Source organism: Staurois parvus, unplaced genomic scaffold (genome assembly GCF_062004578.1).
Source record: "Staurois parvus isolate SC_StPar_1 unplaced genomic scaffold, SC_StPar_1.0 ptg000011l, whole genome shotgun sequence".
Classification (NCBI taxonomy): Eukaryota; Metazoa; Chordata; class Amphibia; order Anura; family Ranidae; genus Staurois; species Staurois parvus.
The window spans coordinates 32,642,551-32,669,474 of record NW_028317807.1 but is presented as its reverse complement, the minus strand read 5'-3'; the positions used below and the strand labels follow the sequence as shown (position 1 = coordinate 32,669,474).

At 42.9% G+C, this 26,924-nt stretch overlaps 1 protein-coding gene across 1 annotated transcript in view; it reads right to left on the bottom strand.

The window, feature by feature from the left end:
- Positions 1 to 26,924, bottom strand: part of SPAG16 (sperm associated antigen 16) — a 1,274,471-nt gene that overhangs the window by 638,456 nt on the left and 609,091 nt on the right. Inside the window, exon 11 of the mRNA XM_089672306.1 lies at positions 24,623 to 24,766. Within this exon, the coding sequence (XP_089528432.1) occupies positions 24,623 to 24,766 (144 nt within the window). The remainder of the gene's footprint in view (positions 1 to 24,622; positions 24,767 to 26,924) is intronic.

Here is a 26,924-nt window from a genome sequence, read left to right as displayed (position 1 = left end):
CTGACCTGATGCCCGCTATCCAGCCTGCTGACCAGATGCCAGTTATTCAGCCTGATGACCCGATGCCTGCCATCCAGCCTGCTGACCCAATGCCCGCTATCCAGCCTGATGGCCCGATGCCCGCTATCCAGCTTGATGACCCAATGCCCGTTATCCAGCTTGATGACCCGATGCCTGCCATTTAGCCTGATGACCAGATGCCTGCCATCCAGCCTGATGACCTGATGCCTGCCATCCAGCCTGATGACCCGATGCCTGTTATCCAGCCTGATGACCCAATGCCCGTTATCCAGCCTGATGACCCGATGCCCGTTATCCCGCCTGATGACCCAGTGCCGTTATCCGACCTCATGACCCGGTGCCTGCCATCCAGCCTGATGACCCAATGTCTGCCGTCCAGCCCGATGACCCTGTGCCCGCCATCCAGCCCGATGACCCGATGCCCGCCATCCAGCCCGATGACCCGATGCCCGCCATCCAGCCCGATGACCCAATGCCCGCCATCCAGCCCGATGACCCGATGCCCGCCATCCAGCCCGATGACCCGATGCCCGCCATCCAGCCTGATGACCCGATGCCTGTTATCCAGCCTGATGACCCAATGCCCGTTATCCAGCCTGATGAGCCGATGTCCGTTATCTGGCCTGATGACGCAGTGCCATTATCCGGCCTGATGACCCGGTGCCTGCCATCCAGCCTGATGACCCGTGCCCGCCATCCAGCCCGATGACCCGATGCCCGCCATCCAGCCCGATGACCCGATGCCCGCCATCCAGCCCGATGACCCGATGCCCACCATCCAGCCCGATGACCCGATGCCCGCCATCCAGCCTGATGACCCGATGCCCGCCATCCAGCCTGATGACCCGATGCCTGTTATCCAGCCTGATGACCCAATGCCCGTTATCCAGCCTGATGACCCGATGTCCGTTATCTGGCCTGATGACGCAGTGCCGTTATCCGGCCTGATGACCCAGTGCCTGCTATCCAGCCTCCTGATGACCCAATGTCTGCCGTCCAGCCAGATGACCCGATGTCTGCCGTCCAGCCTGATGACCCGGTGCCTGCTATCCAGCCTGATGACCCGGTGCCTGCTATCCAGCCTGATGACCCGGTGCCCGCCATCCAGCCAGATTACCCGTGCCCGCCATCCAGCCTGATGACCCGTGCCCGCCATCCAGCCTGATGACCCGATGCCTGTTATTCAGCCTGATGAACTGATACCTGCCATTCGGCCTGATGACCTGCTGCCCATTATCCAGCCTAATGATCCGGTGCCCGCTACTCCGCCTGATGACCCAATGCCAGTTATTCAGACTGATGACCCGATGTCTGCTATCCAGCCTGATGACCCAGTGCCTGTTACCCAGCCTGATGAACCGGTGCCCGCAACCTGGCCGGCTGACCCGGTGCCCGCGGTTTGTCCTGCCGACCCAGTATCCAATGTCTGGCTTGATGCGCCTGTATTCGTTGCCCAGCATGATTTTCCAGTGCCCGCTGTCTGGCCTGCTGACCCTGTGATGGATATGGTAAAATGCCTATTCGGTTTCCTGTTTAAAATATACATATTATATATATATTTACTTTTATACTTTTTCATATTTCTAAATATATGTGTTGTGCGTATATAATTTGTGTGCTGGGCTTTGCAGTCCTCCTTAACTTGTTTGTTCAGAGCGATGTTCTCAACCCCTCCCGTCGAGCTGTGAGGATCTTGTACCTAGGCCTTGAATATGTGAGGGGGAGTGAAGAGATAATGGGCCTCAAGCATCAAGTTTCTGCACTTCTCCCATATTTCAGCCAAGCAAAATGTGCCTTTTAGAATGTGACTGTATTTACGTAATAGTGACGTATACCCTATTGTTCTCTTTGTATAAAAGGTTAAGCACTGCCCTGCAATAAACAGATGATGTGAAAGTGGTTATACTGGACATCTGTGAGTGTAATTATCTCTGGCGTGCACGCCTATCCACATTTCAAATCAGGAGCAGCAGCAGACATTCAACCCTGAGCCCAATTGTGGTTCCCAAAACCTTTACAACCCAGTGTTCGCTGTTTGACCTGCTGTGCCTCTGCTCGCTGCCCAGCCTGATGTGCCTCTGCCCACTGCCCAGCCTGACGTGCCTCTGCCCGCTGCCCAGCCTGATGTGCCTCTGCCTGCTGCCCAACCTTATGTTTTTTTCCCCACTGCCCAGCCTGATGACCCAGTGCCTGCTGGCCAGCCTGATGACCCGGTGCCCGCTGGCCAGCCTGATGACCCGGTGCCCCTGGCCAGCTTGATATGCCTCTGCCAGATGCCAAGCTTGATGTGCCTCTGCCCACTGCCCAGCCTGATGATCTGGTGCCTGCTGCCCAGCTTGATGTGCCTCTGCCCGCTGCCCAGCCTGATGATCTGGTGCCTGCTGCCCAGCTTGATGTGCCTCTACCTGCTGTCCAGTCTGATGTGCCTCTGCCCACTGTCCAGCTTGATGTGCCTCTGCCTGCTGCCTAGTTTGATGTACCTCTGTCCGCTGCCCAGTTTGGTGACCCAGTGCTTGCTGCCCAGCCTGATTTGCCAGCCCCTGATGTCCAGCTAAACTGACCGATACCGGATTCCCAGCCTGCCTTTGGAGGTCCTGTGCCCAGCAACCTGTCTTCCTGTGTTCTGCTACATAAAGATAAGTCTACCAGCAGGAAACCCAGCCAGTCGCTTGACTCCAGCAGTGGGATATCCAGCCAGTTACCTGACCTGGGCGGTGGAACGTTTTGCCCATTAAGGACTGTTTGGAGCGTCCTGAGGCCGCTCCTTAAAGGGGGGGTACTATCAGGAAAGGGCTCACCGCTGATGGTGCTCTGGCTCACCTACTCTATGGGCTGCAGTACCGGGATTTACCAGCGAGTGCCTTTTAGCAGCCAGGATCTCACTTCCTGAAATCAAGCCATCACCTGAGGCTGATTGCAGGAGGTGTACTTAAACAGCAATTAGGCCTGTGATCAGTGCCTTGGTGTTTGTTCCCTTTAGCCTGTGATATCCTGTTTTCTTGAACCTGCTCCCTATTACCTATGCGCCCCATGCTTGAACTGTGTGAGACCCCAGCTAGCCCTGACTACTCATTTGTTCCGCACATGTATATATTGGGAGAAGGTTTTTGTTATTTTGTTGTTGCTTGCAAGGTGCATTTTGTATATTGGTGTGTCTCACAATAAATTATATTATTTACATCACTCTTGAAGCCTGATGTTGCCTGTGTCAGTCTACACATCTCTGGTCACATCCGGATTACTGACACATTACCTTTTAGGGTATTGGGTGGAGGTTTTTCTATTTGGCTTACTTTTTTGATGTCGTACAATTTTGTATTGCTGTAATATTGCATTATGTCCTAATAACATACTATATCATTAGTCTAACTACTTGGATCTTTTTTCTAGGTTTTTGTCTGTGAATTAGGTTTGAGTACTTGATCCACACTAATACTTTGTGAACTAGTGGACTAAACTTTTTCAAGCCTCTACCTTAGTGTCACTGTTCTTTCTATTATTGTCTAAATGTATTTGTTTGCCTATAGTTGTGGTTTTATCATAATTTACTACATTTTTTTCTAACATCTATAGGTGAATGCCACATATTAACCCTCTTCTTTTTCTTGTGAACAAAGAATTAAGTGTTTGTAGGATCAAACACAAACGGAAATGTTGCTTTGAAACATCAAAAGATGTTAGACCTGCCCTTTCAGTTTCATTAGATGGGTTAATAAACAAAGCCATATGTACTATATTTATATAAAAAAGAATGTTATATTGTGATATTCCTTAAAGAGGAAAACACTTAATTAGAATACACATTTTGAGGAAGGCCTTTGCAACTCTTTATTGTTGCTAGAATAAGCAATTAAAATACAAAGAAAAAACAGACTTCTAAAAGATATGCAAGCATGGTACTTGATTTACTAAATTTGAAAAAGACCACATGTTCTAAATAATTACCAGGGACTGTTGTCATGGAAGTACTAAATAAATGTATTTGCAATATAGGATGGGCACCAGCGTAAATGATTCAAACTAAAGTTTTATATACATATATATATATACACATACATACACATATATATATATATATATATATACACACAGGTGAAACTCGAAAAATTAGAATATTGTGCAAAAGTTCATTTATTTCAGTAATGCAACTTAAAAGGTGAAACTAATATATGAGATAGAATCATTGCATGCAAAGCAGGATAGTTCAAGCCGTGATTTGTCATAATTGTGATGATTATGGCTTACAACTCATGAAAACCCCAAATCCACAATCTGAGAAAATTAGAATATTACATGCAATCAATAAAACAAGGATTGTACATAGAACAATATTAGACTTCTGAAAAGTATAAGCATGCATATGTACTCAGTACTTGGTTTGGGCCCCTTTTGCAGCAATTACTGCCTCAATGCGGCGTGTCATGGAAGCTATCAGCCTGTGGCACTGCTGAGGTGTTATGGAAGACCAGGATGCTTCAATAGCAGCCTTCAGCTCTTCCTCGTTGTTCGGTCTCGTGTCTCTCATCTTTCTCTTGGCAATGCCCCATAGATTCTCTATGGGGTTCAGGTCAGGCGAGTTTGCTGGCCAATCAAGCACAGTAATCCCACAGTCATTGAACCAGGTTTTGGTGCTTTTGGCAGTGTGGGCAGGTGCCAAGTCCGCTGGAAAATGAAGTCAGCATCCCCATAAAGCTTGTCTGCGGAAGGAAGCATGAAGTGCTCCAAAATCTCCTGGTAGACAACTGCGTTGACCCTGGACTTAATGAAGCACAGTGGACCAACACCAGCAGATGACATGGCTCCCCAAATCAACACAGACTGTGGAAACTTCACACTGGACTTCAAGCATCTTGCAGTGTGTGCCTCTCCAATCTTCCTCCATACTCTGGGTCCTTGATTTCCAAATGAGATGCAAAAGTTGCTATCATCAAAAAAGAGGACTTTGGACCACTGAGCAACAGACCAGGTCTGTTTTTCTTTAGCCCAGGTAAGACACTTCTGACGTTGTTTGTTGTTCAGGAGCGGCTTGACAGGAGGAATACGACATTTGAAGCCCATGTCCAGGATACGTCTGTGTGTGGTGGCTCTTGATGTACTGACTCCAGCCTCAGTCCACTCCTTGTGAAATTCCCCAACACTTTTGAATGGCCTTTTCCTGACAATCCTCTCCAGGCTGCGGTCATCCCTGCTGCTTGTGCACCTTCTTCTTCCACACTTTTCCCTTCCACATAACTTTCCAATAATGTGCTTTGATACAGCAGTTTGGAAACATCCAACTTCTTTTGCAATTACCTTTTGAGGCTTTCCCTCCTTATGGAGGGTGTCAATGATGGTTTTCTGCACAACTGTCAGGTCAGCAGTCTTTCCCATGATTGTGATTCCTACTGAACCAGACTGAGAGACCATTTAAAAGGCTCAGGAACCCTTTGCAGGTGTTATGGCTTAATTAGCCGATTCGAGTGGGACACTTTGAGCCAAGAATATTGCACCTTTTCACAATATTCTAATTTTCTGAGATTGTGGATTTGGGTTTTCATGAGCTGTAAGCCATAATCATCACAATTATGACAAATCATGGCTTGAACTATCTTGCTTTGCATGTAATGAGTCTATCTCATATATTAGTTTCACCTTTTAAGTTGCATTACTTAAATAAATGAACTTTTGCACAATATTCTAATTTTTGGAGTTTCATCTGTATGTATATATATGTATGTGTATATATATATATATATATACATACACACACACAGTGATTAGCATACATGAGTACACCCCTTTTGAAAAGTAAAATTTTAATCAATATATCAATGAAAACAAGAACATTTTCCAAAATTTTGACAAAACTGAGTTATATGGAACATTTGTTTAGTTCATTACATGAAAGTGAGGGTTATAACATAACTTAGATTACAAAATCTTCAATTTTACTAAAATTAATTGATGCAAAAAGAAATACACCCCACAACAAAAACTACTACATCTAGTATTTTGTATGACCTCCATGATTTGTAAGGACAGTACCAAATCTTCTAGGCATGGAACGAACAAATTGGTGACATACTGCAACATCTATCTTTTCCTATTCTTCAAGAATGACCTCATTTAGAGCCTGGATGCTGGATGGAGAGTGATGGTCAGCTTGTCTCTTCAGAATTCCCCATAGGTGTTTGATTGGGTTCAGATCAAAAGATATACTTGACCACTGAATCACTTTCACCCTGTTCTTCTTCAGAAATGCAACAGTGGCCTTAGATGTTGGAAAAGTGCATACCAACCAAGGGCACTGAGTTATGGTAGCATCTTTTCTTTCAATATAGAGCAGTACATCTGTGAATTCATGATACCACCAATAAAATGCAGCTCCCGGACACCAGCAGTACACATGCAGCCCCACAGAAGGACAATGCCACCACTATGCTGCACTGTAGGCACCATGCATTTTTCTTTGTACTCCTCACCTTCGCAACACCATACAGTTTTGAAGCCATCAGTTCCAATAAAATTTTTCTTGGTCTCATCACTCCACAGTACAGAGTCCCAAAATCAGAGACATGTTGGCCGTGGCATAGCTGAGGCTCGTAGCTGCATGCGAATGTGCAGGCACGGGCCTGCAGGTGCTCATGCTGATGTATGCGGGTGTGCACATATGCGCATTGGCTAATTCTGGAGCCTATATAAGTGCAGCAGCTGCACTATTGAATTGCTGTCTGATCTGCAGCTCTCCCTGTCTTCCTGTGTCTGTTTCTATATTGATACCCCTGATTGACTCGGCTTATCCTGACCTCACTTGAATGCTACCTGCACTAACCTCAGCTTGCTTCTTGGACTCTGTCTCTGCCTATGGTATCTGCCTGATCTGCCTCACTGATGCTGACATTGGCCTGTGACCTGACCTCTCTTTTGCCGGCCGTCTATGCTTGACCTGCCCGGCTGTTAATGACCTGGCCTGTCTGACCCTGCATCCAGCTTTGCCTGCTACCAGCCTGCTCTGCTGTGTCATCTGCCCACTGTCAGCCTGCCTAATACCAGCCTGCTTTACTGCACCACCTGTGGCCAGCCTGCTCTGGTGTACATTTTTAGGACTCACAGCAGCTGTTGAGACCATCCACTTTGGAGATGAATGGGAATCTTGGGTGCAGTGAGCAATACTCCACTTTGCCCCAGCTTTGTTACCGGGTGATGATCCCAGAAATGTGAGTACTTTGTGGAGCTTTCATTGCTGGGAACAATTTCCAAACTGGAACACCTGTGTACTTACCCATTCACTGTGTATGAACTTACCGCTTGGTCAGATTTAATATCGGTGTTGGTCTTGCTGCGACAGTACATCCATATGAACATTCATCAACAGCTAATTCAACCACACGCCTCAACTGCTTATACTGGTTCAGCTGACTGTGGACTTAGTATCTTGCATCTGGGCGTTGTATTGCCTGGTCCACCACTACACGTAGATCCACTATCAGCCCACTGTAACCAACGAGCATGGCGCTATATACTTTTATATGCATACTTTATTAGCTGCTGCAACCTAGTGGGAACCATTTACATATCCTTGAGGTTCTCTCGCCGCTGACATTCGGCATATTGTCAACAGTTGCCACCATGCTGCATTGTTACATTACCATCCTCGCTATCCCACCAACTTGCTCCTGTGTTTATATCCATTGTGTGAGTGTCTTGCATGATGTATCTGCCTCCCCCTTCTCAGACCATTTAACTCAATATTGTAGAAACTATATATTGCTACCTAACTAGACAGTCCCACAGGTATGCAGGTCCATTGCCATGTTGGTCTACAGCTACGCAATCTCTCAGGCATGCAAGTATGCAGGTACACAGGTAAGTAGTTATGAAGGTATACAAGTATGCAATTATGCAAATATAAGTATGCAGTCTATACCAGTATGCACTTAAGCATGTACGCCCGTATTCAGTTAATTAAATATTTTATTATTATTATACAGTATTTATAAAGCGCCAATAGTTCGCTCAGCACTGTACATTACAAAGGGGGACAGAACATGTGACAGAACAATACCAATACAATGCAAAACATGAGGGGATCGAGGGCCCTGCTCTTTCGAGCTTACAATCTGGGAGCATTTAAGTATGCAGGTTATACAATGCAGTATGCATTTAAATATGCAGTTTATGCATTAAATATGCATGCATGTATGCATGCAGTTTATACATTAGGTATGCATGTATGGATGCAGTTTATACATTAGTTATACATATATGGATGCAGTTTATGCATTAAGTATGCATAATGTGACTGCTTCCTCCTATCTCCAGCTTGGAGCAGCGCTGTAAGGTATTTTCTATATGTAGTTTATACGTTAAGTATGCATGCATGTACAGTTGTGTTCAAAATAATAGCAGTGTGTTGAGAAAAGTGAATAAAGCTGAAAATCCTTCTAACAGCTTTTATTTCCATACACACAAATGCATTGGGAACACTACAAATCAAAACATGAAGAAAAATAAATAACATTTGTGTTGTTCCTCCAAAAAAATTTAAGAAAAGTGAATATTAGACTGTTCAAAAAAATAGCAGTGTTTGTATTCTTCTTTACAAACTCAAACATTCACTATATAAACTGAAAAATGTTTGAAGATTTTGCTTTCCTTTGAATCACTTAATTAATATTTAGTTGTATAAGCACTGTTTCTGAGAGCTGCTGTACATCTGTGTTGCATGGAGTCAACCAACTTCTGGCACCTGTGAACAGGTATTCCAGCCCTGGATGATTGGACTACATTCCACAGTTCTTCTCTATTTCTTGGTTTTGCCTCAGAAACTGAATTTTTGATGTCACCCCACAAGTTTTCTTTGGATTAAGATCCGGGGATTGGGCTGGCCACTCCATAACGTCAATCTTGTTGGCCTGGAACCAAGATGTTGCACGTTTACCGGTGTGTTTGGGGTCGTTGTCTTGTTGGAACACCCATTTCAAGGGCATTTCCTCTTCAGCATAAGGCAGCATGACCTCTTCAAGTATTCGGATGTATTCAAACTGATCCATGATCCCTGGTATGCGATAAATAGGCCCAACACCTTAGTATGAGAAACATCCCCATATCATGATGCTTCACCATGCTTCACTGTCTTCACAGTGTACTGTGACTTTAATTCAGTGTTTGGGGGTCATCTGACAAACTGTCTCCAGCCACTAGACCCAAAAAGAACAATCTTACTTTCATCAGTCCACAAAATGTTGCGCCATTTCTCTTTAGCCCAGTCAATGTGCTCTTTGGCAAATTGTAACCTCTTCAGCACATCTTTTTTTCAACAGTGGGAGTTTGCGGGGGCTTCTTGCAGATAGCTTGGCTTCACATAGGCGTCTTCTATTTGTAACAGTACTCAAATGTAACTTTAGACCTTCTTTGATCTTCATGGAGCTGATTGTTGGCTGAGTCCTGAGTGCCATTTTGGCTATTCTTCTATACATTCGAATGGTAGTTTTTCACTTTCTTCCACGTCTTTCAGGTTTTGGTTGCCATTTTAAAGCATTTGCGATTATTTTAGCTGAGCAGCCTATCATTTTCTGCACTTCTTTATATGTTTTCCCCTCTCCAATCAACTTTTTAATCAAGGTACGCTGTTCTTCTGAACAATGTCTGGAATGACCCATTTTCCGCAGAATTTCAGAGAGAAATGCACTGTAACCAGCATGTACAACATTTGCTGCCTTCCTTCCTTAAATAAGGGCAATAATTACCACCTGCTTTTCAAAGAATGAATGACCTCACTAATAGAACTCCACATTGCTATTATTTTGACCATGCCCCTTTCAATTAGTGATTCAATTACACAGAATCAGCAGCATGCATGTCATGACCGTTGGGTCTGTTGGATTTCTATTACTCTACTACACTTGCTAGTAAATTATTTGCCATGTAGAAATATCATTTCTACCAAAAACAGTGATTGATCAGGTTAGTGATGTCTGACTGCTATTATTTTGAACACAACTGTATGTATGTAGTCTCTGCCTTAAGTATGCATGTACGAATGCAATTTATGCATTATAATGACGCATGTAATGCAATTATAATTACACAGGTATGCATGCAATAATGTAATAACAATGCTGCAACTGCTCCGCTTTCTAGAAGTGTACTCTTTCCTCAAATAACTGTGTGAAAGTTAATTGCACTTGGTACCATACTAGATTCGCAGGACTAGTCAAGCATATGTGCATCTAGCTCAGCCTGAATACAGCCTCTGTGCTGCTTCAGTGCAGCCTAAATATAAGCTCACCTAAATATAAGCAGACCAAATGCAAGCTACTCTGAAGACCCAACTCCTTTAAGTGCACTGATACCCCTGCGGGGATTATCAAAAAACAGTTGTACAAGCCCCCTGGGATTATGCGGACCGATGCTGTGTCCTGTCTGGTCATGCAGCTCCAGCACCGGTAATGCGCACACATTCTCATTCAGCCAATTAACCGTCAGACCACATGTGACTACAAACCATAAGCCAAAATTGCCATCCCTACATATCCTGTCTCCGCTGGACAAAAGTAGGCTATAGACAGTGGCACCACAGCCTCTAGTGGTTAGAGGAAACTGCAGTCTGATACTCCTTTAGAGACCATGACCTGCCAGACCAAAAAGCACACTGCCCCCAGTGGCCACCAGGAGAACAACCAGTCAGATTTTAAACAAAACACTGCAATGTAAACTTACCATTTCCGCCGCAGGACACTAAATCATAACAGGAGTCCAATCTTCACCGATCACGGTGGGCTTTGTCATAAAAGACCCTCAAGGACTTGATCCCCTTATTTTTTCCTGTGGAGCCTGCCTTGGACCTGTAAAGCACCCTACTGGAAAGGACCTTGGTCAGAAAACAACTGCAGAGAGTTCCCTTATGCAGGATCCAGCTCCATAAGGCCACATTACAGGAAATCCCTGCATCTTCCATTTTCACAACATGGTTGAGTACCAATCCGTTTTAATCGGATCCAAATGGATCCGATTATGCAGTCCCTTGATTCCTAATGGAACCTTTCAGAGACCGGCAGTACTCTTACAGAGAGCTGAACTTCAGCGACCATCACCGTCAAGACACTGGGGAAAAAACTGAGGTACTTCCTGTATAGGAGGGGTTATCTGGGGAGGACTTCCTGTTTGATTGAGTTCCCAGTTTCCATTCAACTATAGGTGGCACATAACCCAGACAGTAACGATTATAGTCTGATTGGTGTCCCATGATGTACGATAAATAAAATATTTTTTTTTCCAAGACCTTTGCTAGAATTTCCATACATATACTGGAGGTTGATGAGAGGCCAAAAGGTAGGCAGGTATACTGGAGGTGTATTGTAGACTATAGTCCCTTGATCGTGAATCTTAGATACTTATGATGGTCCTTTCTGATCAGGCTATGTATGTGGGCATCTCTGAGATCTGCCATAGCCATGAAGGCCGCCTGTTGGAGGATGCTTCTGATGTAATATGTTAATTCTATTTGTAAACTCTTGTATTTTATAGTATCGCTTAATGGTTTGGGGTTTAGTATTCAATCGTATCATGTACCTGGTAGCAGAGCCTGATATGATGAGGAAGGCCTCACTTATACCGCTGACTCAAGGCCCCTGAAAGTGTAAACAGAAGGCGCAGGAGTGCAGAGTGGCATGAGTGCCTGTAAGTCTTGCTAGCAGCAGAGCAGGTGTACATACTGGCTGGGCAGGTGAAGTCATCAGGGGTCTTCAGTGAAGCAGGCAGACTGGCAGGCAGCTGGTCAGCAGATTGAAGAAGATATTGGTGATGGTGGGCAGATGAGACAGTGGCTGGTAGCAGACAGTAGATCGGCAGGATCAGCAGAGTGGTAGGCAGGTATCAATGGTGGCAGGCAAGTAGCACAGTCAGACAGGCCAGGTCATACACCATCAGGACAGATCAAGTACAGGGCACAGGCAGAAGCATGGTCTGCACAGGAGACTGAAGACAAAGCAGCATTGATCCATCCCAGTTTAAATAGGCCATTTGGCGCCAGCATCTGTCACAAGTGCACATGTGTGCACAAATATTCACACGAGTATGAGCACCAATGTGCATGTGCCCAATTTCTGCGAGCACGAGAAGGAACATGCATTAGCCTGAACACAGAAGTCTGTCCAGAAGAGCAAACATGTCTATTTGCATGACCTTCCTGACGTATTGGTTTTGCCTGAGGATTTTTCTTGGCAAATATGTGCAAGTAGAACCCTCTTCTCTCCTCATTTGGGAGGGACTACTGTGATGACTTGTTGCACTAGCAGTTCTTCAAGAGATGATAAAGACCTGCTGCTTTATCTTTGTCTTTTGTGAAACTTATGACGACATGCCTGCTGGGTGCCAGAGAATTCTATGGTGTTTCCAGCTATGCAGTAATTGATTCTTGAGGATGGAAGCTAGGCTTTAAGGATAAACCCCTATTTGCTTTTCACCTTTATCCCCTTTGGTGAAGGACCACCTTTTCTTTGCCTAAGTTTGCTTCTTGTTATACCAACATTGCAGACAAAAGGAAGACTTGTTTTTTTTACTTTTTGAGGATAGGAAACCATTTCTTCTTGTCTACCTACCTGTCTCGTACCGATTCACACACGGGACCAAACAATAGCTTCCCCAAGATCAGAATTTCACATAGTTTGGTCTTTGAAGTGGTATCCCCCGTCCAAGCCTTAAGCCAAAGTGCATTTTGGGCTGAGTTGATGAGGGCCGCAGGATGCAGCTGTGATCCTCATGGCTTCAGCTGAAGCATCTGCAATGAATGCTGCAGCATTATAGGCGGTGTTTTCAAAAGATCTTCTCTGGCTGTGCCCACTTCCAAGTTGGTTTGAAATTGGTTGAGCTAGAGCATGAGCATCTGGGAGAAGCAGTTGATGGCAATGGCCAGGGTAAGTTGGCTGCCCCTGAATCCCATGCCTTCTTTAACAGGGCCTCTGGTTTTTTGTCTATGGGTCTTTTAGAATACCTCCAACAGAACTGGTAGGTCTATTCGAAATTTCATATAGGGACGCATCAACTTTGGGGCATTTGGCCCATGGATCCATGTCTGCTGCTGTAAATGTATATCTGCGTTTTTCTGAAGTAGGGGTGAACACTTTATTTTCTGGATCTGTCCACTCTTTCTTGCTTATGTCCTTAAAGGATATGGTGGATTGGGAACATGCAAGGTTTTTTAGCTTGCAATTCCTTGTACATTTAGTCGTGGAGGGATAATGCTGAGTGTTCCTCTTTGATGCCCAGTGTCTTGGATATGGCTTTTGGTGGGAAACAGGAATTTTTGTGAGCTAGTTTCCTCATTGTAAGAATAGGTGCATTCTCCATCTTCTGAACCTGGCTGGGACTCCTCTGGGTCTCTATCCATTTCTTGTTTATCTGGGTCATCCCAACTGCAAGATGATATAGCAGGTTGGTTGGCGGGGGGGGTCTACCACTGATGTCGATGTCTGCACTTGCAGATTTTGCACAAGGGATAAGAGGGAAAGGAAGGTTGCCGACATTTCCTCTTTAATGGAGGAGACTAGCTCTTTGAGGACTCATTAGGACTCGTTGCCACCAACCTATTTCTACATTTCTGGGACAGTGGTTTAGTCCAGCTGACTGATTATCTGCTTTCACAAGAAGCACATTGTCTGGGACAGGAATGTGAACCGCTCGCTCTACCCTCTTGTCCTCTAAGGCCTTTGTTTGAAGGAAAATAACACAGGGCTTGTAAGGAAGTGATACAGAGGATGCCCTTTCCAACAGAGAAGAGATCTGCATAGTGGATAGGTAGGCGATAGAGGTACCCTGGGAGACCCCTGGCGTATCTTGGAGCTGTTCTGACTCACAGGATCTGCAGGGCAGGATGGAGTGGCATCTGACATCGTCAGCTTGAAGGTGGCCATCCAAATGAGGTCCCTAAAAGCTTCCTTACCTTGCTTTGGCCCCACCCCCAGCCTCCTTGCTGTACATTTAAGTGGAGAAGGTACATACTGGTTATTGCTCCTGTCCATGTTCCTCAGAATTTCAGAGGAAAAGCATTTCTGGTTCTTAATCATTTAAAAAGAGATGAAACTGGAAGTAGCATCCCCAGTATATCCAATGGGCCTTGCCTGGAAGTGACGTAATGGAAATGCGTCACTGGAAATGAGGTGAGTGGCCCACCGAGATCTCCGGCTGCTGTGCTGGACCAGAAGTGATTGATGCCAGAATTGCATCACCGGAAATGCCATAACCAGCATCCCAGGGACCTACTAGCACCTTTTTGAAGTGTACAGAGTATCCCCCAATATGAGCAGACATAGTCTGGTGCTGGGGAGCTTGGCTTGCTGAATTGCTGAGGCAAGCTGAAGAGCACTTTAAGGAAGTTGCCAATGCAAAATTTGGTTTGGGGCAATAGTTGCATACCTCCCTTTGGAGGTGAAAACTTGGACTCATAAAGAGGTGATAAGAAGGAACACCCAAATTGTATGTGCTCCCCCAAAGCCCTTTCTGGCAAGACCGGCATGTACAGAGTCCATGGGAAGGTTGCAAACATCCATTGTCCTGTTAGACTAGAGGAAACACCAAAACTGAGGAACAGAGGTACAACTATATTTCCAAAAGAATTCGAACACTACTCCAAATCAATGAATTCAGGTTTTCCAATTACCTCCATGGTAAAAATCAAGCACCTAAGCATGCAGACTGCTTCTACAAACATTTGTGAAAGAATGGGTCGCTCTCAGGAGCTCAGTGAGTGCAAGCATGGTACTGTGATAGGTTGCCACCTGTGCAATAAGTCTATCCATGAAATTACCTTGCTACTAAATATTCCTCGGTTAAATTTCAGTGGTATTATAACAAAGTGGAAGCAATTGAGAACAGCAGCAACTCAGCCACAAAGTGGTAGGCCACGTAAAATGACAAATCAGGGTCAGCACAGTGCGTAGGAGTCGCCAACTGTCTGCAGAGTCAATAGCTAAAGACCTCAAAACTTCATGTGGTCTTCAGATTAGCACAACAATAGTGTGTAGAGAGCTTCAAGGAATGGGTTTCCATGGCCGAGTAGCTGCATGCAAGTCACATCACCAAGAGCAATGTTAAACGTTGGATGCAGTGGTGTAAAGCACTCCACCACTGGACTCCAGTAACAGTGCAAACGTGTTCTCTGGACTGATGAATCAGGCTTCTCTGTCTGGAAATCTGATGGATGTGTCTGGGCTTGGCGGTTGCTAGAACGGTATTTGCCTGACTGCCTTGTGCCAAGTATAAAATTTGGTGTAGGGGGGATTATGATGTGGGGTTGTTATTCTGGGGTTGGGCTTGACCCCTTAGTTCCAGTGAAGGGAAGTCTTAATGTGTCATCATACCAAGACATATTGGTAATGGTGGGAACAGTTTGGGGATGGCCCCTTTCTGTTCCAACATGACTGTGTACCAGTGCACAAAGCAAGGTCCATAAAGACATAGATGAGCGAGTTTGGGGTGGAAGAACTTGTCTGGCCTGCACAGAGTCCAGTCCTCAACCTGATAGAACACCTTTGGGATGAATTAGAGCGGAGACTGCGAGCCAGGCCTTCTCGTCCAACATCAAGTGCCTGACCTCACAAATGCACTTCTGGAAGAATGGTCAAACATTCCCATAGACACACTACAAAACCTTGCAGACAGCCTTTACCAGAAGAGTTGAAGCTGTTAAAGGGTGGGCCAACTCAATATTAAATCCTACAGACTAAGCCTGGGATGCAATAACGTTCATGTGCGGGTAAAGGCAGGCGTCCCAATACGTTTGCCAATATAATGTATTTGGCACCTTTTTATAATGGTGGATAATGTGTTTCCTGTTTCAGTTGGCAGGAGCCCTATCTTTCAGGTACTGCCCTGGAATATGCTTTAAGAAAAATTGTCACCAAAATCATCACCAAGTTCGTAGCTGCTACCCTCTAGGTCAGTCTTTTGGCAGCTCTTTCTCTTACCACTTTTTATGGTTAGTCTTACTTATTGTCATACTATTGCAAGTTTGTAGGTATTTAGGCCCAGAGTCCATGATTCCTCAAAAAAAAAAAAAAAGCCAACGTTATTTATGGATAGGAACAATAAGCACCCAACTGACAGACTGGGTTAGAAAATAAAAACTGATACTATACACAGAAATGTGCTACTACACTATAATGTGTGGGTGGCTTTATGCCACCCCTGGCAGCCCTAGGCCATGTATTTTACTGACTATACAGAAATCTGTTCCATACCAATACATGTATCCTCATTCAAAGATCCCCATCAATTCTTGTTCCAGTGGCAAATGTTCCTCTGAAATGGCCACCACAGAGGAGAAAGTACATCTTCCCAAACAGACAGTAATACAAATTGACAGGGTTTCTAACCACCCTCTTCCTTATCGAAAACTAAAATAAAACTGGCTACAGATACACTTTGCACATGTCAAAATGACCAGTAGACAAATTGATATAAAAAGCTAAAGTAATAAAAAAAAGTCTGAGTCTCCTAACAGGTCAACAAGGCCACCAAGAATGTTAAGACCATTGGGGAGGGGTTCATGCTCAAACTTTAACATAAAAGTTGAGATTTGCATGAAAAGTCTATATCTATGGATCTACAGATCATTTAAACTTGTGGTTCCCACAGAAGGAACATATATACATAAGCACCAAGTTCTCCTCATCATATCATAGCTGAGAATGTCTGGAAAAGTGAAAAAAAAAAAGAATTCATACAAAGATAAAATTTTTCTTTCTGGCTCCATATTGTTAATTAACATGACTAAGCATATCTAACAGTTGAATAGAGACATAACTGCAGGGGGTGTCGGGTATAGGACTACATACATTTGCTGTTAACTGGTTTTTACATATTTAGCCATTTCGACAGCCCTCTTGCTTTTTAATGAGACCTGAGTTATGCTTCCAAGAGCCTTTCTGATGATTCTTATGTACTGGTTGCCCTCTACAAAGAAGCTTCCTTCCAATTCCCACTAATTACCCACTGTCTTCCCTAACTGTCATTGCCTTTTAGTACCTCCTTAACATGACGGGCTTGGATTTTAACAGCAGTCTTGAAATACTGTGAAGTTCTCCAAGGCTAATATCACTTGTCCCTAGCTTTTCTGTAGATGAATCAGACCTTCAAATAGTAAGGTCAGGCCAAACTACGATCCTCCTTCACAGTTGAGATGCAGCAAAACGATTCTTTGTTTAACTCGGGCTTAAGAAACTGCTTTAGGCTGACATTTCACATAGTTTGAAGTCATTATTATCACCATGACTTGTGACCCCAAGGGCTTCCAATCCATAGGAGATTTTTTTTTTATATACCTCAGCTTACCATGGCACCTTTATAGAGTTTTCCTGTTCTTCAACACTGGAATATATAATCCCCAATTACTTCAAAAAGGCTTCAAAAGAAATCTTTTAGCACAAGCTAAAACCAGTTGGTTTTATCATTTTTATGTGCACAATTTGGGACATGAGATACAAGCAGAATGGCAGGAACCAAACTTAACCTTCCACAAGTCACGTGCATTAATGTATAGTCATTTTTGGCTTACATCTAGAAAATGCATGTACAGTGGGGCAAAAAAGTATTTAGTCAGCCACCAATTGTGCAAGTTCTCCCACTTAAAAAGATGGGAGAGGCCTGTAACTGGCATCATAGGTAGACCTCAACTATGACAGACAAAATGAGAAAACAAATCCAGACAATCACATTGGATGATTTGGAAAGAATTTATTTGCAAACTATGGTGGAAAATAAGTATTTGGTCAATATCAAAAGTTCATCTCAATACTTTGTTATATATCCTTTGTTGGCAATGACAGGTCAAACATTTCCTGTAAGTCTTCACAAGGTCGGCACACACTGTTGCTGGTATGTTGGCCCATTCCTCCATGCAGATCTCCTCTAGAGCAGTGATGTTTTGGGGCTGTCGCTGGGCAACACGGACTTTCAACTCCCTCCAAAGGTTTTCTATGGGGTTGAGATCTGGAGACTGGCTAGGCCACTCCAGGACCTTGAAATGCTTCTTATGAAGCCACTCCTTCGTTGCCCGGGCAGTATGTTTGGGATCATTGTCATGTTGGAAGACCCAGCCACATTTCATCTTCAATGCCCTTGCTGATGGAAGGAGGTTTGCACTCAAAATCTCACGATACATGGCCCCATTCATTCTGTCCTGTACATGGATCAGTCGTCCTGGTCCTTTTGAGGAGAAACAGCCTCAAAGCATGATGTTCTCTTCTGGATCATCCAAATGCTCTCTAGCAAACTTCAGATGGGCCCGGACATGTACTGGCTTAAGCAGGGGGACACGTCTGGCACTGCAGGATCTGAGTCCCTGGCGGCGTAGTGTGTTACTGATGGTAGCCTTTGTTACATTGGTCCCAGCTCTCTGCAGGTCATTCACTAGGTCCCCCGTGTGGTCCTGGGATTTTTGCTCACCGTTCTTGTGATCATTTTGAACCCACGGGGTGAGATCTTGCATGGAGCCCCAGATCGAGGGAGATTATCAGTGGTCTTGTATGTCTTCCATTTTCTAATTATTGCTCCCACAGTTGATTTGTTCACACCAAGCTGCTTGTCTATTGCAGATTCAGTCTTCCCAGCCTGGTGCAGGTCTACAATTTTGTTTTGGTGTCCTTCAACAGCTCTCTGGTCTTCACCATAGTGGAGTTTGGAGTGTGACTGTTTGAGGTTGTGGACAGGTGTCTTTTATACTGATAACAAGTTCAAACAGGTGCCATTGATAAAGATAATGAGTGCAGGACAGAGGAGCCTCTTAAAGAAGAAGGTACAGGTCTGTGAGAGCCAGAAATCTTGCTTGTTTGTAGGTGACCAAATACTTATTTTCCACCATAATTTGCAAATAAATTCTTTCCAAATCAGCCAATGTGATTGTCTGGATTTTTTTTCTCATTTTGTCTCTCATAGTTGAGGTCTACCTATGATGCCAATTACAGGCCTCTCTCATCTTTTTAAGTAAGAGAACTTGCACAATTGGTGGCTGACTAAATACTTTTTTGCCCCACTGTATAACCATCATCATCATCATCTGAAACAAGTAAACAGCAATCGTAATCAGTTTGGCTAGATTAATAAACAGTTGATTCTATCATACTGACCCTATATACACTATATTGGCAAAAGTATTGAGACACCTGCCTTTATATGTACATGAACTTTAATGGTATCCCAGTCTAAGTCCATAGGGTTTAATATTGAGTTGGCCCACCCTTTGCCACTTTAACAGCTTCAACTGTTCTGGGAAAGCTGTCCACAAGGTTTAGGAGTGTGTCTATGGAAATGTTTGACCATTCTTCCAGAAGCACATTTGTGAGGTCAGGCACTGACGTCAGACGAGAAGGCCTGGCTCGCAGTCTCCGCTCTAATTTATCCCAAAGGTGTTCTATCGGGTTGAGGTCAGGACTCTGTGCAGGCCAGACAAGTTCTTACACCCCAAACTCGCTCATCCATGTCTTTATGAACCTTGCTTTGTGACTGGTACGCAGCCATGTTGGAACAGAAAGGGGCCATCCCCAAACTGTTCCCACAAAGTTGGGAGCTTATAATTGTCCAAAATGTCTTGGTATGATGACTCATTAAGAGTGCCCTTCACTGGAACTAAGGGCCAAGCCCAACCCCTGAAGAACAGCCCCACACCATAATCCCCCCTCCACCAAACTTTACACTTGGCAAAATGCAGTCAAGGAAGAACTATTATCCTGGCAACCGCCAAACCCAGACACGTCCATAGGATTGCCAGACAGAGAAGCATGATTTGTCACTCCAGAGAACACGTTTCCACTGCTCTAGAGTCCAATGGCAGTGTGCTTTATATCACTGCATCCGATGCTTTGCATTGCACTTGGTGTTGTAAGGCTTGGATGCAGCTGCTCTCCATGGAAACCCATTCCATGAAACTCTCTACACATTGTTGTTGTGGTAATCTGAAGGCCACATGAAGTTTTGAGGTCTTTAGCTATTGACACTGCCGACAGTTGGCGACTTCTGCACATTGTGTGTTTCAGCATGCGCTGACCCCCATCATTTTATGTGGCCTACCACTTTGTGGCTGAGTTGCTGTTGTTCCCAGTTGCTTCCACTTTGTTATAATACCAATAACAGTTGACCGTGGAATATTTAGTAGCAAGGAAATTTCATGGATGGACTTATTGCAAAGGTGGCAACCTATCACGGTACCACAATGGCATTCACTGAGCTACTGAGAGCGACCCATTCTTTCACAAATGTTTGTAGAAGCAGTCTGCATGCCTAGGTGCTTGATTGTATATACCTGTGGCCATGGAGGTGCTTGAAACACCTGAATCCAATGATTTGGAGTCGTGTCCCAATACTTTTGGCAATATAGTGTGTGTCATGAGGGTGCACTGCCTTTCACCAAATGCAGAATTATGGTAAAAGAAGTGGGACTTGGAATGAAGGAGGTGGAGCTTTTGGGCTATTGCTTAAACTCATCATTGAAATGTTTTTAGCAGGGAATAGTTGACCAGCTGGTTTGGGCACCTGCACATGTACCAGTCTTTGCTCATGGCTCTGTGCATAGTGCTGTCACTAGGCACGCACCTGCACACATGAGTTTTTTTGTGTGTGTGCTTCACAGTTTGTGCATGGATGTGTGTGTGCACAAGGTCTGAATCCATGTCAGTGGTAAATGGTCTTCAGTTTGTGTCCTGCATCCTGATCTGTGTTCTACAAATGCTTCCTGTTATCAACCAGGCTTTCTAATTACTTGATTTTGGATCTTGCTCTACTGTTTTGGTACTGTATTGCCCATTCATTGCTGAGCACAGCTTGCTATGCAACTTCACTACTGCCTTTGATTCTGCTCCATGCGACCGCCAAGTACCTGTTCACACTACTCCAAGATTTAGCTACAGACTTTGCTTATACTCCTGTTGCTTGCCTGCTAGTGTCACTGGTGGACTCGGCCGCCCTGAACCCACATTCAAGCCAGAGTTCCTCTTAAACTTCTGCTAGTTCTCCAGCTGACTCCTAACCTAACGCTCCTGCCCGCACATTCTGCTGATCTTGCAGATTGTCATCCCCAGTCTGGGGCTCTACTTAGAATCCTCAGTTGCTAGGATGCAGGAGACTCTTGTCTCATAGTGTCCTTGGTTTATAGGATGTAGGAATCTCTTAAAAGAGTGCAGCTGTGTGCCTAGGCCCATAGCGTAACATACAGTTGCATTCCAACTTATACAAGAAGGAAGTTTTACAGATATAAAAGCATTGTATCTTGTGCCTATGTGCCCATGAGCCCTAAATGCTGTAATTAAAGCGATCATGGTTTAAAAAAATCAATATATTAAATTCCTCCTGCAAAGTGTATGGTCAAACAAAACCAAGATACCTAAGTGGCATATTTAGGTAAAATTCATCCGTTGGACAGAGGCCAAAATTGTTCTGCTTATAGATGTTCTGATAATAGATTTATTTCAAGAAATAGTTAAAAAGCTGCTCAATCTACAGTACTTCAAAAGACACCAGTAGATAGCATAGATAGCAGATTGTGATGTACTCTTTGTCTATATCTTCATGCATTTTACAATATGCACATGAAACAGGGGTTATTGAATGTAATTTTGATAATTAAAGAAATCAGAGTGAAAAATATATTTGAAAAGGATTATAGACTGTCCACTAATCAAAAAATCTTTCCCATGTTCCTGTGAGTCTGAGTCCCTGGAAGCCATGGTAACAATGCATTATGAAAATCTGATTAACATTCTCTGAGACGATCTGTGGTTTATTTTCCAGCTGTTCTCATAGTATTCTATCCTACTAATAAAAGATGGGGTGGGTTTTAAGGATGTGCTTATTCAAGAATGTGCAATAAATTGTCCTCTACCTTAGTGTATTGTAGTATATCGCTGGTAAATACCTTTGCAGGGAGATGGTAAGACTATGTGGCATAAAGGTTACAGGGGATTATTGAGGGCAGAAAGGACTCCAAGCATTGTGAATGGTTGCTAATGGATCATGTCTATGTTGATCTCCTGATATATCGTCTGCAAGAAAACCCAATTAACATCACAGAACTGGCTGTAGCACACATAGAGAGGCCCTAGAAACAAATAATTGATGTTGCCGCTGTATATCATCTTTATAATGTAAAGCAGGTTTTAGGGTTACCCAGTAAACAAGTTATTTGGTCTTTGTAACACTTTCATCTATTTTTATGCTTCAAGCTAAGCACAACAATGTCATCATGCATGAGGCAGAAGCTAACCTTGAAAGCAACAGAACATAAATGAGACGTCTGAGACATTGAATAGAAACTGTGAACTATGCAGATGAAATTTACAGCTTTTTCTGGACCATTGCTAACAAAATGCATCTGTAAATAGATTTCAGACATTTGCTTATATATCATATATTGGCTGTTTTATGAGTCACAAAGCTAAAGGCATACTGGGACCCTTTAAGCAAAGCATCTGAGATCACAACTGTATGGATTAACCTATAGCAACCAATCGGATTCAAAGTGACTCTGTCAGGAAAAGGCAGCAGAACCAATTAGTGTTTAAATATCAATGTTCCCCCTTACCAATTTTATTTGAGTTTGAAAGTTTTAAATATTCTGTTTCTTACTTGCATAAAAAAATATGACAAGGATGCAGGATACAGCTAAAGAGCCAAAAAGACTCATGTTTATAGAAACCAGCCACAAGTCTGGGCAACACAGACTGAACTTATATTGAAAATGTGGGTAAGAAAAAGTTACCTTTAATGACCAACAGATCTAGAGATGTAGACATCTTAAATTGTATACAAATTAAAATTTTGCCAGTGAAAATTAATCTTAGCCTGCCCCCTCTCACCTTGCACAGATCCTCTGCTAGTTGTCACAACAGTGAATCGGGGGAGGATGTGTGTGAGGCGATGCTACAGTAACACGTTACATGTTGCACCCTGAATATAGGTGTAACGTGTTATGAAATGTGAACTTATCCTTTGAGGATTCAGTTTTGGGAGGGAGGTTAAAAATCAAGGTGGTAGTTTAGGTGTTAGGGTGTGGGAGGGGTTCACTTTCAGGGGGGTCCCTGAGTGTTAGAGTAGTTTTTATTATTGCTGTAACTACTTTTTGATGTAAACACATGAGCAAAGAACAAAGAGAAAAACAAAACCAATGCATTACTAAATTAACGCTTTGAAAAACCCAATGCACTCCCATCTCCCTACCTCCAGAAGAGTGATGTGTGACATCACAATGCATGCATGTTGAGGGGTTTCTTTTGTTATTAGGCCTGTTCTTCATAGTGCAAAAGAAGGCATAGCATTTCATTTTGGGTTATATTTACTTTGGGTCAACTAAACCTGGTAAAAACATTAGAAAATAGCCAATCGTGCATTTATGATTCTACTAATTTTGTCTGGATCAGGAGAATGTCAATTTACGCCTGTAGGCTCTATAAAAAATGCTCTCTATGGTAAGTAGAGATTTTCTCCAAACCGATCCACATATAAACACTCCTAAACTTAAATGGGCTCAAAACAAGTGCACATGAACATTCTGTACATGATCCAAATTTGCGCATATTGTTATAAATATCTTCAATAAACGTTCATGCACACTTTTTTAACTATTGGGTTGACTGCCTTAGATATAATTATTTTTGTAGTCAATTCTGGTGCAATGCACATTACTAACTATTAACTGTGCAAATGTTGATAGAAAATTAGTGTTGTTTCCTACAGTAGTGCTCAGCTACCAGTTCTTAACATCAGGTAGCATGCTAGTCTGTAACAACCAGCTGCTGATATGCCTGCTAAAAATCTGAAAATCAGCAACAGTTTGGAACCATATCTCGGCATTCTACTTGTATATCTAACCCTGATGAAAGGAGCACCCGTGAGCCCCTATAATGCATTGTCTACACAAACAGAAGCTACTTGTAGTTTTCCCACACTTTTTGGTTGAACCAAAATCATAAAGGGGACCCAGCATCACCCATTCATCCTTTACAATGATAAAAACCTGGGATGAGTCCTTACTTTTCCACAGTCTATACAAAACTAAAAAGTTCTGACTTTAGCTATAATTTAAAAAAAAAATTAAATAAAAAGAGAATCATGCAGACTATCAATGCTGAACTTTTCTGAAAATACCTGCCTGGCTGTCATGTTGATCCTCCTGATTTATTCATTTGTGTCAATGAGTTAGCTCAAGTAATCAGATGAGAATGATATTTTCTCTAACTGTCCTGATCTGCATTTGTGATCTGGGACATGGACTCGGACAGTATTACAACTAGTGAGTAAACCTAAAAGCCAAGAAACTAGCCTTTTCAGAAGGATGTCAACAATGGCAGCCCACATATTTCTCTCATGATGGATTTACTGTAAAATTCTTGCTATGGAGTATGAATTGCTGGAACAGGTTAGAGTAACAATATCACGGAATGATGTACCATCTCTGTGAACATGATTATCTCATCAGAGTTGTTCATGCAGTTACAAACCAGATTTTTACAAAATGCAAAGTAACTTTTCTTATTCCACTAGTTATAGACCACTATCATTTCAAGGCTCCACTATTCCACTGGAAATGCATATACTCATGGATGCAGGATAGACTAAGAGAAACATATTTGCTTACTTTGGATGGAAACAGCAACCTGAAAGCCAGTCAGTGTGTCCTTCACCAGTCATAATTATCTCTCCACTGGGGATAGACCACATCTTCCAGAGCCGATCATCACTGGCTGTCACCAGGATTTCCTTACGAGGATGTAGGGCCACACTGGAAAACAAATACATGACATTTCACACACTTTTCCAAGCATATTGGCTGTCTCAGGAACAAATGTACACTTTTACTTTTTTCTTCTACAGCATTTTGGAAAAACAAGGGGATTATCTGAATGGCTGCTATTGTAAACTCAATGTAGATAAAGATTAGAACTAGAGTAAAAAAAATATATATACAGTATTTTCATACATTATGGTAGGGTTATAACTGTTGGCCCCTGTTTGGGAGATTTCTCCTTACTCCTTCTGTCCCTGTGATGGAGACTGTTTTCAGGTGCAATAGATGAAAGCACTCACACATACAAAATAATAATTTCATTTGCTTAGGTTTCCACCATTGTTGGCTTTTAATAATTACCTCAATGTATGTGGACTTTTAAGTGCACTTAGTTTCTCAATGTATTTAAACTAACAAAACTATAAAAGTAGTGGACCATGAATATTGTCTGATAAAAAAGGCAATTATTTATTATAGAAAGTGAGTAAGCAAACTACATTTCATCCACTTTAAAGTGTAACTGCGTTTGATAGATTATTACATTTCCATGGGATTGAAAGAACGATAATCTCATTGTGCATTAGGATTGAAAGCCTACCACTGTTTCTATGTACTGGAGGGCTACTATTACAGCAGCTATCACAAAATACCTCTGTAAGCTTCAGAGCAAAGTGTGGAGGAATCCAAGTGTTCAGTCATATGTGGTAAGAAATCTAACCTGGTTTGGGCACAATTGTATCCATGCTCTATATTTTATTGTATCCATACACCATTTTGCCTTGTCTGTTCATCAGCATTAGGACACACTGATAAAGGAGAGCTAACATCTGGGGGTGGGGGGTGAACGCTCATAGGAAACACTCTATTTGCTCTATATGCTATTTTTTGTACTCTTTGCCAGTAACTGAGCATGTAATAGCGCAACTCAATCCCAATCAATTCCTCCCTTTCTCCTGCCACTTTTTCAGCCACTTTTCACTTGTTTTAAAATTCAGCTGTCAACAAATGAGAGCACATAGTACAGGACTCAGGGAAATCATATTGTTCCGTGAATTGATGTCCTGTGTCCCTTATGCAAATATAAGAGAGAGGTGTCAAAAGACTATGATCATCGAGCTGTACATACAGCAGGGTTTAAGTTAAGAAGTTATATAGAATCTCTGGACCTTCACTGTGACTGCACATAAGATGGAAAGACCTTCTTGAAAAGCCACAACAGTTTTGCAAAGTATGCACCTTTTTAACCCGCAATTACATGTTTATACAACATATTACAAAAATTAAAAAGAATTTAGCTCTGATTTAAGTATACAGTGAAATAGTTGAAGTTGTGTACACGAGTGTGCCAAATATGCTGTTTATTGTCATGCAAGATTCCTATAACAGCAACACGGTTAAGAGTTAACCATTTTCCGATGTTCAAATAAGTCATAATCACTGTAATTTTCACAATTTGTCGCTGTTAGGCATGAACTCCCATGGAAAAAATTATGAATTGTGTTTCTTTTTCTAGTCAATTCCTCCCTGGTATGTCCATAACACAAATGACTGGCTGAATGCTCTCATCATTTTGCTCCCTCAGGTCTCTCCTCGCGACAACAATAACTTCAGAACTCAATGCTTCTCTGACTTCGGGCACTAAAATGGATCCATTCCCTTGTTGCAAATTGCTTTGCCTCCATGTTTCCAACAGAGATATCAGACTTGGGAATCGTGCGATGATGCCTTGAGAGTATCTCTGGCTGACGGGAGCTATCTAACCGAGACACCTGGCTGCTTTCTGTGTGCTTTATCATAGCCGTTCATCAGGTTCTATTACAGAGATATCTGTATGTCTGTAACAGAGCTAAGAGAAACTGAAAATGAGAAAGTGCCAAAAAAAAAAAAAAAGAATTGCACTTGTATCCCATCAAAACTCTGCGCCTCCCTTGACAACAGTAAGGAATAAAGTACATACATACTGTTTATATCCAACCCCAATAAAAGTTGAGACGCTGTGTAAAATCTACATAAATACAAAATGCAATGATCTGCAAATCTTATAAACCTATATTTTATTCACAATGGAAAATAGAAAACATATCAAATGTTTAACTAGAAAATGTACCATTTTAAGAAAAAAAAAAAAGATACTTTTAAAATTGATGGCAAT